Genomic DNA, 12,864 nt, shown 5'->3' with positions numbered 1-12,864 from the left:
CCCGCCGACCTCCGAGGTCGGCTAGCTGCCAGCGGGGGACTGGAGCAGCAGTGAGTGACTACGAGGGCACAGGATGGCTGCATGGGGCTGGTAGAAGCCCCAGGTAAGTGAAACTAATTTTTTTATTTTGCTTGGACCTTCCCTTTAAGACTACAATGTCACAATATACAATACCAGAGGTTTTTAAATGGACTAAATCAATCATGCTACAATATCTTTTTTTAAGACTTTTATTTCTTTAATTTAAAAGGCCAGCCATACAGATCCAATGACAAAGTTCCATCATAAAAACATAATTTGTTCATCAGTATGTACATCCATTCAATCTCTCCACAACCTAATGTACGTTTCACAGCTCACAAGCCACTTCAGCAGAGGCAATAATCTTATAAATAATACCTTATACATTTATAAAGCAAGTAACTGACCTTAGTAATACGGGTCCTGAAAATTGGGTTAGCCTTTGTATTATTAGTGGTGGGCACAATCCTTAATATTGAATTAATTTATGTGACCAGCACTGATTTTGACTTTTTGACGCTTTTGATTGAGTGGTTTGAAATACTTGTTATTCAGGCTGGATACATAGGTATTGTATTGTGCTAGCCATCAGTAAAAGCAAGAAGTTTTGAATCAGGATGATACCATTTATTGGCTAACTTAAGAAGAAGGGTAAGTTTTTGACTATTCTGCCTTCATCAGACTCAAATCCTGTATGCTAACAAGATGTAAGAGCAAACAGCTATATAAATGCAACATCAAAAGATCATTTCAGCTGTGTCCGTGGGAACAGGAGATTGGATTTGGTATCATTAATAGTGTACCTGTGTCCGTTCATACTTCGGGTTACTGCCCTGGAGGGTGGCTTTATATCACAGAAAGAAAGACTGATAGCAGAAACAACATTTATATATTAGTTCAAATTTGTAGATGAAGGATTGAACAAGGATACCAATTTTTATTTTGGAATTGTATTGTTTTCCACACATTAAGAATTCAGTAACACATTTTCCTGGAAGATTCAGCTGCTGCTTTTGGTTTTTGCTGCCACGCTCACCGCTTTCCCTTGTTTTTGTTCACTAGCGTTTTTCTCTGACCCCTTATTCTGAGATGGAGCTTTACTTGAAGCTTTAGATTGAACAGTCTTTGTTTTGGGGGTCCTGAATTTGGTCTTCTGGCTGTAGAGAAGGTTCTTTTGGAAGAGTCGAGGGATATTTCCAGAGAACAGGAATAGAGCCAACACCATGCCTGGATAACAGAAATACAGTGAGTCATAAAATGCACAATTAATACACTGTGTTTTATTATTCAGTGGCATGTACAGCAATCAGTTTTCTTTCATTGTACAAGTGCATTCAGGTCCAAATCCAAATTCTGTACTGTTCCGGTGAATGTTGTTGTGTAGCCAGTCTTTCTATGTACAGCATAATGGTCGACTGGTAAAATGGGTACTGCCCAGACCGCAATTTTAATTGCGACTATACCAATGCCCAGGGAGTAATTTAACCACTCTACGACTGCTTAATGCCGATGGGCGGTCGCAGAGTGGCTCCCCCAGGACCACCTAACGCCGATTGGCATCAGGTCCTGCAGGTGGAGATTAGTGGGTATTCCTCACTGAGTTATAGAGCTTCGCTCCATAAACAGCCTGCCAGCCACAGTCGGAGCTGGAAGGCTGTTAGGGGAAAAAATATTTTTTTCATTAGTACAGTGCTGCAATCTAGCGCAGCGCTGTACAGGGGACAGCTTTGGCACTTAGCTGTCCCCTGGAGTGGCTCACAATCTAATCCCTCTCATAGGCTATGCAGAGGCATATGATGCCTATGAGTGGTGATCATAATGGTGGATCTCAGGGGGGGGGGGGGGGGATTGGGGAGGGAGGGAAGGTGGGAGCGATGAAATAAAAAAAATATCAGTTTTTATTAAAAAACAATACAAAATAACAGTATAATTGATAAAAAAAAAATTGTAGCAGCAATCAGATACCACCAACAGAAAACTCTGTTGGTGGACAGAAAAGGAAGTAAAATTCATTTGGCTGCTAAGTTGTATGGCCGAGTACTAAAGCTACAGAGTGCTGAATTGTAAAAAATGGCCTGGTCACTAGGAGGTGTAAACCTGTGGTCCTCAAGAGGCATCAGCGGCACCCATACTGGTAATATACAATACACCAAATATTGGTGGAGGGAGTCTATAGTGGCGAAGGTATTTCTTATATCGGCCGAGATTGCAACGCCGATTAGGGTTAGACATCGTTAAGGGGGCCATTAACAAAATAATCCCACAGACGATCAATTGTTTCCAAACCCTGCATTCATTGGTTGGCCGTGTCCATTAATGGCCAAAGCCCTGCTAACCAATGTGCCTTTAATAAGCACGTTCAAATTCGTTAAGTTCAGTCAATTGTCTCTGTTCTGAACTGTCTTTACTTTAGACATTGCTAGTCACTATGGCACATGGGGAAGCTGCCCGCTACACATAGAACAGGCAGTATGCAGGCATACATCGAAAAGGGGCGCTGCTTTAATTTGTGTGCCGGAGTTGGGCGCTAGTAGGATATTGGTAAATTACAGATTTTCTACTATTGAGCACAATGCTTTAAAAACAGTTAAAAAATCCCCCACAGGTGGAGCCACACAGTGCAGACAATATAATCAAATACATATAAGTGAAAATCACAGGGTAGGAAGGACAAACCCTTCTAAAGTAAATCACTACACCAACGCTACAGCTGACAGATATGTATGGACAAAAAAAATACAGTCATCCGGCTAATAATACTGAAGCTGCATAGCTGAGGCTGGCTGCCTAAATGCTTACCCTGGACATGATGGTCGCACAAGGAGGCCCGGCCCGGTGTCTATCTAGCTATGCAGCTTCAGTATTATTAGCCGGATGACTGTATTTTTTTTGTCCATACATATCTGTCAGCTGTAGCGTTGGTGTAGTGATTTACTTTAGAAGTGTTTGTCCTTCCTACCCTGTGATTTTCACTTATATGTATTTGATTATATTGTCTGCACTGTGTGGCTCTGCCTGTGTGGGATTTTTTAACTGTTTTTAAAGCATTGTGCTCTTAATAAAGATTTATTATTTAACATGGAGCTAGAGATTTTGTATAATTTTTGGTATTGTGGACGTCTGTTTATGAATATAGTGGTTTAATCGTCCACAGACATGGATTTTTCCTGGGTTATGCTTGTGCTCAATTGCTATTGTTTTTATGTTTTAGGTGTCGATCAGTTTACTCATCTATCACTCTGCACAATGCTGTTGTTCAAACCAAAACCTTCGCTTGATAGATCTATTTCTCCGATCCCCTCCTTTGTCACCTGCTCTCTGGAATTCCCATCCGCATCACATACATGATTTTTGGAAATGTTCTCATGCAGGAGTTTTGGAAACAGAAGAATGTCTGCTTTTAATAAAGAGAGGTTGGCACCACTGTAATGATTGCATTTATGGGTGAATCATTGAATTATTTGGGCATGCAGACCTGTGTTTTGGTTAATAAAAAACAGATGCATCACTGATAGCCAGCACATACTGTACAACATAATGTGAGTCCTAGTGGGCATATGCAGGGACGGATCAAGACCAAGTTGCGCCGGGGGCAAGGTCAGGTTTTGGCGCCTAAAGGTCAGGTTTTGGCGCCTAAACTGCCATTCATTTTGCCGCCTTTTTAAGAATTCAACAAACTGCGCCTGGTGCAAGATACCCGCTTGCCCCCCCCCCCCCCCCCTAGATCCGTCCCTGGGCATATGTCAATCTAAAATCATCTACCGATACAGCATGACTTGGGGTAACACCTGAGACACATTTCTAAGAAGCCCAGCAAGTCCACTGACAAAGACTTCAAGGAACATTTGACTTACAGGTCAGGTTTGAAGTCTTAAAATGTGGTTTAATATGCAGTTAATCATTGGATTATTTTAGATAATTAAGTTGTGGAGCTTAACCCTTAGATGCAGGTTATTGAACTTTACAAGTTTTTTGCAATTTCACACTCAAGAAAATGATTTGTAAAATTTAGCAATATTTGCACATCCAGTATTTTGACAAGGTGGTGTACACCTCCCCATCTTTACTTCTGAGGTTCTCATCTTCTCTCATATGCCCTTTTTATATCTAATTAGATGATTGACCTTTTGCCTATCAACCTAATTTATTGTTAGTGGGTTCAACATTTTTTTTTAACCTTCAGGCCAATTTTTTAAACTATTTATATAATATAATATGACGTTCAAAATAATTATACATCAGAAGATAACTAAGAGGGAGCACCCATTGGTGTGGCTGTATGTCTGTGTGGTGGATAGGGTGGGCAACTTTTATGAGGTCATGGAGCAGGTGGCTCAGCACAAAAATGGTAAACTCTGCAGAGGTCAGGACACCACAATCTAAGTACACCTCAATAAGCAGGGATACTCTTATGGAGATTGTGAGGTGCTCACTTTAGACAGAGAAGAAAGCTAGCTTGCAGGAGGTGCAGGAGAGGCCTCTCACGTGAAAGCACTACAACATTCATAAATGAGGAAAAGCCTAGGTATTTCCTTTACTCAAGAGAAAAGAAATATATAGTTTCCGGTTGTAGCGCTTTAAACTATTTAAGAGAGGCTGAAGAGGACGTCCACAGCCGGGACCGAGAAGTTTGTAGAGCCGGTTTACAATTCTGCAATAAGGAACTTTAGACTCCCTCCCCTCCGCCTCTCTATTGGATATGTGAGTTTATTCCGAATGTTAACGTTGCTACGGTCTATTAGAGATTTCCATAAGCAAGGACATTGGAGGGCTTTGTACAAAGCTGTGAATACAGGGGCGTAACAATAGACCCTGCAAGGGATGCCTCCGCAGGGGGGCCCAGAAGCCACAGGGGGCCCGTGGGGGGAAGAGATTAAGAGACTGACAGCTAAGAGCACGGAGAGAAAAACGTATTCTCGCACCATTGTTATATTGACTGCATGTGTCCACCACACAGATAAGGACTCATACACACTCTGGAATTTGTACACTATCCCTGCTCCCTAGGGTTCGTAAAAAACATCTGTCTCTCACTGCTGCAAAGTTCTGATGACTGCAAGTACAACCTTACAAACAAAGGAGCCACATTTTGAAAAAAAGTTGTAGTCTTTCCCTTTCTTATCACACAGGCTAATGACTTTATGGCCTTTAATTACTTTTACAATACAGCAGAGTGGAGATTGATGTCTTACTGTTGCTGCTTCATTGAGAGCTTGTTCTCTCATACTGAGTACAAGATCCTGTAATAACAGTATCAATCAGTGACATTCTGAATGTTTTGCCAAAGTTACAGTGAATACTATAAGTTATGTTCAGCATGTCATTGTTGTTCCTCCATATACTGTAGCATGTGCTCTCATGTAGTAAAATAATACAGCTGTGTGTGTATGTATGTACTGGGAGCAGAGCTGCAATGAGGGACTTGTCGGCTGCAAGGGGCTGGAGGAAGCCCCGGGTAAGTAGATCTGGGGGTAGCATAGATTACCTGACATTTCCTTTAAGTCTAAGTGTTTTTATCTGCATGGGGAAAACACATTGGTCCTGTTTTCCTGTGCAGAAAGCGAGGGGGGTGGGGGGCCCATCCAAAGTTTTGCGGGGGGGGGGGGCATCCAAAGTTTCGCAGGGGGCCCAGTGATGTCTAGTTACTTCCCTGTGTGAATATATAAGCTATTGAAGCAGTGAAACTGTAATCTATGTGGCTCTGAGATTCCTTGTGCTCATTTTTTATAATTTTATGCTGTCACATTAGCACTGTCAAAGGACGGACTTCCAGAATCTGTTGCAAAAACACGTCTCGGGGATCCCCTTTTTTCTGCACATATACGGGCGGCCCTAAATGATTTATTTTAGTGCTGGATTTTGGGCAGATTAGGGAATCAGTGGAGATGTGTGAGTGAACAGATGTGGAAGCGGAATAAGTGTGTGGTACTATTGCCAGACAGAACCAATGACATGCAAAACTGGAATGATTTTTATTAATTTGATTATACGATTATTGATTTTTAATAAACACTTTATACAATCAAGTACAGTATTGGCTGTCAAGGAGCAGGATATATCAATCAATGTAAAGTGTCAAGAGAAAAGAAGACATTGATCTGTAAGCAAACTTTTTTACTCTAAGCATCCTAATTTTTTTTTGTTTTGGATATTTAATTAGCGGCATCCAAGTCCACGCACAGGTTACATTGTACAAATGTTTCAGGTACTGTTTGCCATGGTTTGGTCACAACAGCCAGCAACTTGGCGGATTTTATAAGTACTCACCAACTAGTGATCCACCAATATAAACAGAAGAGTACTCTCCAAGGCTCTTTCCAGGGCAATCAAATGTCAGTGCATATGCCAAGATTGGGTTGAAGTAAGATCCAGTATGAGAGGCACCTGTAAAGAGGAACGACAGCAAACACTGATTAATACGCTTCAGACAAAAGCAAAAAATTGACTAGCTATAGACCTACTGCAACCTGAATGTTAAAAGGGACACTATGGCGAAAAACTGTAAAATATATAATACATATGTTAACATACAAACACTTGTCCCAGAGATAATACGCCATACATTTTTTACTTCCTGTGCAACTGTTGCTTACAGTAGGTGATAGTCTAACATCTCTGAACCTCTTACAGACAGGATTTGGATTAGTCAATCAGTGGCGAGCTTTGTAGTAAGGAAATCTCTACCCCATGCCCCACAAGTACGTTCATGCCTGCCGCACCGCCGCTCTCCTAAAAGCTCCCCTCAGGCCGACTGAGGCTCTTCCTGTAGCTGGGAATACTCTGCGCATGACATCACGATTAACCTCCTTGCCGGTTATCCCGAGCTCAGCTCGGGGTAACCTGCGCAGGAGGATTTCTCAGGCCCCGCTGGGCCGATTTGCATATTTTTTTTCCCCCTACACGCAGCTAGCACTTTGCTAGCTGCGTGTAGTATGCAATCGCCGCCGCTGCCTGCCGCGCCGCCCCCCCCCCCCGCCCCAGACCACTGCGCAGCCTGGCCAATCAGTGCCAGGCAGCGCTGAGGGGTGGATCGGGATTCCTTATGGCGTCCCGACGTCATCCCGCCCCGTCGCCATGGCGACCGGGGAAGCCTTGCAGGAAATCCCGTTCTGAACGGGATTTCCTGCTTACTCTGATCGCCGAAGGCGATCGGAGTGGGTGGGGGGATGCCGCCGCTCAGCGGCTTTCATGTAGCAAGCCCTGGGCTCGCTACATGATTTTAAAAAAAAAGTGCGCAGCCTCCTTGCCGGCGGGAATTAGACCGGCAAGGAGGTTAACATGGCGTCAATCGTGCCGTCAATCGCGCATAGCACTTCCGGGCCGCATGATCAAGGATGCGCGCTGGGTGGGTGCCTGCGCAATACTGTGGACCAGGAGTCTAAGCCTGGGGGTGCTTTTTTTTTTTTTTTTTTTTTTTTTAGGTGAGTGGAGCCTGGAGCCAGAGGGGGCTGGAAGGGTATAACATAAGCTGGCTCCCCAGGACTGTTACAAATGTATCCAGTGATACTGGGTGTGCTGAAACTAATGTAGTCTGTAATAAACAAGGCGTACAGCATTAGAGGCAGACAAGCCCGTGGTGGTATTTGGCCTACACTTATGGCCCCAGGCTCAGTGTACTCAAAGGCCGCCTCTGAGTCAATCTGTTTATGGGGAAATTCTCAAAGTTTCTTTTATTTCAAAAGCACTTCCTGGAAAGAACCTATACAAATATGCCAGCCAGCCTGACGATTCACGCGCTGCTCATCTGGCAGATAGACTTTACCACTGCCATCCAGGGAGTGCTTTTGAAAGTAAAGCAAATCCTGAGAATCCCCTACGATGAGATGGACTGGTCCATCTCCGGTTGGTAAGAGGCTCAGAGGTTACAGATTATAACATCTACTGTAAGTGACAGCGACATAGGAAGTAAAACCTTTATAGTGCATTATTTCTGGGACAAATGTACGTCTTACATGTATTTATAAATATGAATTTCAAATTAATTGCCATAGTGCCTATTTTAAGTGTACCTGAGATTTGGGGGGGGGGGGGGGGGGGCACATGACTACTTATGTGGGGCTTATTCCAGCCTCCTGTAGTCCGACAGGTACCTATGAGTCCTCCAGGTCTGTTGCACTGCTGTCGGCAGGCTGCACAACCCCTCATCAGCCGAGACAGCGTGAAACTGTCATCTCAGTTGAGAGTTATTTAGCATGCATGCAGGGTTCAACATTTTTTTTTGTGAGTGAAAGGGTACCTGGAGCAAGATGTATATGGAGGCTGCCATATTTATTTTCTTTTAAACAATACCAGTTGCCTGGCTATCCTGCTGGTCTGTTTGGCTGCAGTAGTGTCTGAAACACACCAGAAACAAGCATGCAGCTAATCTTGTCAGATTTCACAGAAATGTCAGAAACACCTGATCTGCTGCATGCTAGTTCAGGGTCTATGGCTACAAGTATTAGAGGCAGCGGATCAGCAGAATAGCCAGGAAAGTGGTATTGATTAAAAGGACATATGCCAGTTTCCATATACCTCTCACTTCAGGTTCCCTTTAAGCCAACAAAGAGGCAAACATGATGCAGTATATATCCACCCACAGTTATCGTTCAACCAAATCAACAATATAAAGAACCTCCTTAATACATCAGCTTATAGTGTGTACATGCACTATAACTGTTGCCTGTAGGCATTGGAACCTCCTCGGGTGTAAATTCTGGGCACGGAGCTCATAGAGACATCCGCACACTCATGCAAATCCATTCGCAAAAATCATGCAGCAATCAATGCTGTCCCTACAGCTAAGTCCCTACGCATGTCACATCCCTTCCAGCACCTCCCTATTACATCTGTAAGTGTTTAAAGGGACTCCGAGCTCACCCAAAAAAAAGAAAGTTGTACTCACCAGGGGCTTTCTCCAGCCCAGTGCTGGTCGGGAGGTCCCACGCCGGCGTCCTGGCTCCTCTCCTTCTCCCCGCTCCGGAATGGCTGACAGGCCGCAGCCCGGGCGACACTCGGTAGAGTGTCGGGCTGCTCCTTCCGCGTATGACGCGGCTGACGTCACACGCCGGCCGCCTCGCGTCATCACGGCGGCCGGCGTGAAAGTACTGCGCATGCGCGATTAAAGCGGGTGTTTGGGGGCGGGGGGGGGGGGCAGAGGAGATCAAAGAGGAACTGTCACGCAAATCTTAAAATTTAAAACACATACAATAAGAAGTACATTTCTTCCAGTGTAAAATGAGACAAATTACTTTTCTCCTATGGTCCTGTCACTTACAATAAGAGGTAGAAATCTTTCATTGCTGACAGATTTTAACCACCCTGGCGTTCTATTGAGATCGCCAGGGCGGCTGCGGGAGGGTTTTTTTTAAATAAAAAAAAACCCTATTTCATGCAGCCAACTGAAAGTTGGCTGCATGAAAGCCCACTAGAGGGCGCTCCTGAAGCATAATTCCAATCGCCTCCGGCGATCAGAATTAACAAGGAAGGCTTCAATGAGCAGCCTTCCTTGTTTGGCTTTCCTCGTCGCCATGGCGACGAGCGGAGTGACGTCATGGACGTCAGCCGACGTCCGCCGCCTCCGATCCAGCCCTTAGCGCTGGCCGGAACTATTTGTTCCGGCTGCGCAGGGCTTGGTCAGCTGGGGGGACCCTCTTTCGCCCCTGCACGCGGCGGATCGCCGCGCTGCGGCGGCGATCAGGTAGCACACGCGGCTGGCAAAGTGCCGGCTGAGTTTGCTGCTTTTTATTTGGAGAGAATCGGCCCAGCAGGGCCTGAGCGGCACCCTCTGGCGGTAATGGACGAGCTGAGCTCGTCCATACCGCTAAGGTGGTTAAACTAGCCCATCTTCTCATAGGGGGGTTCTCAGGGTTTTCTTTATTTTGAAAAGCACTTAGTGAATGGCAGTTGCTCTGTCCAACTGCCAAAATAGTGTGCAGCGAGTAGGGAGGCTGGCCAGCATCTTTGATCAATAAAACTTTTTCAGGGAAAGTCTTTAAGAATAAAGGCCATGCTGAGAATCCCCTATGGAGAGATGGACTAGCCCAAAACCTGTCGGTAATGTCAGATTTTTACTACCTACTGTGAGTGACATTAACATAGGAGAGAAGTAATTTATAGCTCATTTTACTCTGGGAGAAATGTACTTTTTATTTGTATGCGGTTTAAATTTTAAGATTTTTGCGACAGTTCCTCTTTAAGGGAGTCATATGGCTATCTATACTGGAGGGAAAGGGGGAGGAGTCATCTGGCTACATATACTAAAAGAAAGGTGGGAGGGGTCATCTGGATACCTATACTGGAGGGAAAGGGGGAGGAGTCATTTGGCTACCTATACTAGAGGGAAGGGGTCATCTCGCTACCTATTCTGAAGGGGGTGGGGGGCCCTGGTGACAGTGGCCTAGGGCAGTAAAGAGTACAAATCCAGCCCTGCCTCTACTCTGTGTATGTGACTACGGAAGAGACTTTATTCTTGTAACGAAGATCCCTGCTTTTAACTTAGCTGTAGGGAAAGCATTGATTTCTGCATGATTTTTGTGAATGATTTTGCATGAGGATTTGCATGAGTGTGCGGAAGTTCATTTAGATTTTGCTCAGAGACGATGACTTCTGTGGTGGCGGGGGAAGAAGTGCAATAAACTGCTCTGGTGTGCTGGAAATTTAATCACTGACCAATTTTACCACCTCCATGTAGAGTGAGTGTTTAGCTACACAATCTGCTCATGGTAACTTGCTGAAGAATGTGTGCTTTACCGCTTTTGAGATGGGATAACGGTAAGAGGGGGGCGGGGGGGGGCAGCATCAGGGGGGGGGGGGTTGTCATTTGTCCGGATATCGCTTGCCGATACTGCAGAGCACCCGATCGACCACAAAAACCTGACATCTTGCAGAGTGTCCGATCAATACATGCGACCGATTTTGGTAAAATTGGGTGCATCGTCAATCGGGCATGCTCTTGGCGGCATCGATTGTCATCTAATTCGATAACTATCGAATCAAGTGGTTGATCGGCCACCAAGTCGAGAGATGTATGACCACAGTTAGACAACTGTTTAGTGTAATGACAGATTCCTAAAATCAATGTAACAGGAGCCACTTACCTGCATATGCCAGTAATGTGATAGTGAGAGCCATTGTTGGTACTCTGTAGACTGATCGTGTGTTTCGGAAACGAAGCAGTACAAGATGGTAGCAAAAAGCACATAACGCCTCCACGAAGATGCCCTGAGCAAGGGAGGTCTGCAGTGCCGATGTGCAGTCGTCCACCATCATCATTTGGATAGTATGGAAATCTGTCAGTTCCAAACTCCAGTAATGCCTGGTCAGAAACCTGGCAGCCTCCACACCAGCATACTGAGCCAATAGTTTAACCAGAGTGTCTATCAATGAGCTGTCCCGAAGAAGAAACTCCTGAAGGGACACAGCGGGGTTAGCCGATGCTCCTTTAAATGTGAAACCGTGAGCCAAAAACAGCAGAAAAACGAGAGTGGAGATGACATCAGGACCATAGCCACCACCCCACATGCCGATATCCGCCAGCATGCGGACCTCCATATAGCAGGCACACAGCTGCAAAGAGCTGGCCAGCTCACTGGTTGTGCATCTGTAAATCCTAGCAGGAAGAAACTTCTTTGTTAGCCAGCGTATAAGCTGGGATAAGGCAATAATGGATATAAAGAAGACCACCACAATGTTCAGCCCAGCCATGATGGGTAAGCCAGCACCTCAGAGTGTGAGTACCGAAAGAGAATAATATGGTATTGCCTTCCGCTTTAAACTCTGGTCAGTGTATGTAAACGTGTCCCAATCTACAAGCAGCAGAGTCAAGGGCACAGCTGGGAACCCCTCCAGGTGTTATACACAATCAGCATGCTAGTTCACTCCATCTACCCAACAAATTCCTGTGTATTACCTCAAATATCAATTCTTATTCAACTAACATTTTTATAAAAACCTTAAAATGAAGAATACATTATTTACCAACTTAAACAAAAAAAAAAAAACTTAACACAAAAACAGATTACTCTAGTTTCAGTTTTGCATCTTTTTTTAATTTACAAGTTGTTTTTTTTTACTGTATTGGTTTTATTTTTGTTTTGTGAGTTTATAAGAGCTCTTTCACACTACAGCCCTTTTCCTGCGTTTTAAATGCAATGTCCAGACTCTGCGTTCACCAAGGTACAATGAAAGTTCATAGACTTTCATTTTGCCTTTCACACCCGACGCTGCGTTTCAGTGCGTTGCGGTTCACAGCACCCTAGAGCGTTGAACTGCCGGGAGCCAGCAGTTTCCCGTCGGGTTTAATTAATAGCTACCACCGCTGATTGCGTCGCACCGCAGCATCCCGACTATACGCTGCAGGCTATTCAACGCGTGCAGGAGAACGGCTCCTGCATGCATTGTCTAATGTGAAAGAGCCCTTAGCAGGACATCAATATCAACTCACCTGAAGTGTGAAGGATGTGGCTGCAATATTTATTTCCTTTTAAACAATGCCAGCTGCCTGGCAGACCTGCTGATCCTTTTGGCGTCAGTAGTGTCTGAATTACGCACTTGAAACAACCATGTGACTAGTGTCTGCCTGATCTGCCTGCTTGTTCTGGGTCTATGGCTGAAAGTATAAGAGCAGGGATGTCAAACTCGGATACAAAGCGGGACAACTTTTTTGATCAAGTGGTCTGACCACTTTGACCAAGTCGTGGGCCAACCTCAATGTCTAGTGGCCACTTCCCTCACATACAAGTTCCCTGGTGTCCAATAGCCCCCTCCCTCCCCTATGCAGGTGTCTAATGACTTCGCTCCCTCTTCCATTAATTACCCTTATAGTGGCCATTAACGATATAATCAAACAGGCGGTCGATTGTT

General features: G+C 44.8%; 1 protein-coding gene across 1 annotated transcript; it reads right to left on the bottom strand.

Annotated features, from left to right (window-relative positions):
• Nucleotides 1-216: 216 nt before the first annotated feature.
• Nucleotides 217-11,771, bottom strand: AQP12B (aquaporin 12B). Its single transcript, XM_068279159.1, has 3 exons — nucleotides 11,100-11,771; nucleotides 6,289-6,405; nucleotides 217-1,248 (listed from the first exon to the last, which is right to left on the bottom strand). Exons 1-3 carry the CDS (start codon nucleotides 11,704-11,706, stop codon nucleotides 1,022-1,024), a joined length of 951 nt encoding a protein of 316 aa, XP_068135260.1. The 5' UTR covers nucleotides 11,707-11,771; the 3' UTR covers nucleotides 217-1,021.
• Nucleotides 11,772-12,864: the final 1,093 nt, after the last annotated feature.

This window comes from Hyperolius riggenbachi, chromosome 4, assembly GCF_040937935.1.
Source record: "Hyperolius riggenbachi isolate aHypRig1 chromosome 4, aHypRig1.pri, whole genome shotgun sequence".
In the NCBI taxonomy this organism is placed as follows: domain Eukaryota; kingdom Metazoa; phylum Chordata; class Amphibia; order Anura; family Hyperoliidae; genus Hyperolius; species Hyperolius riggenbachi.
Note: the sequence above shows the minus strand (reverse complement) of the source record. Positions and strands in the feature narration are given on the sequence as shown.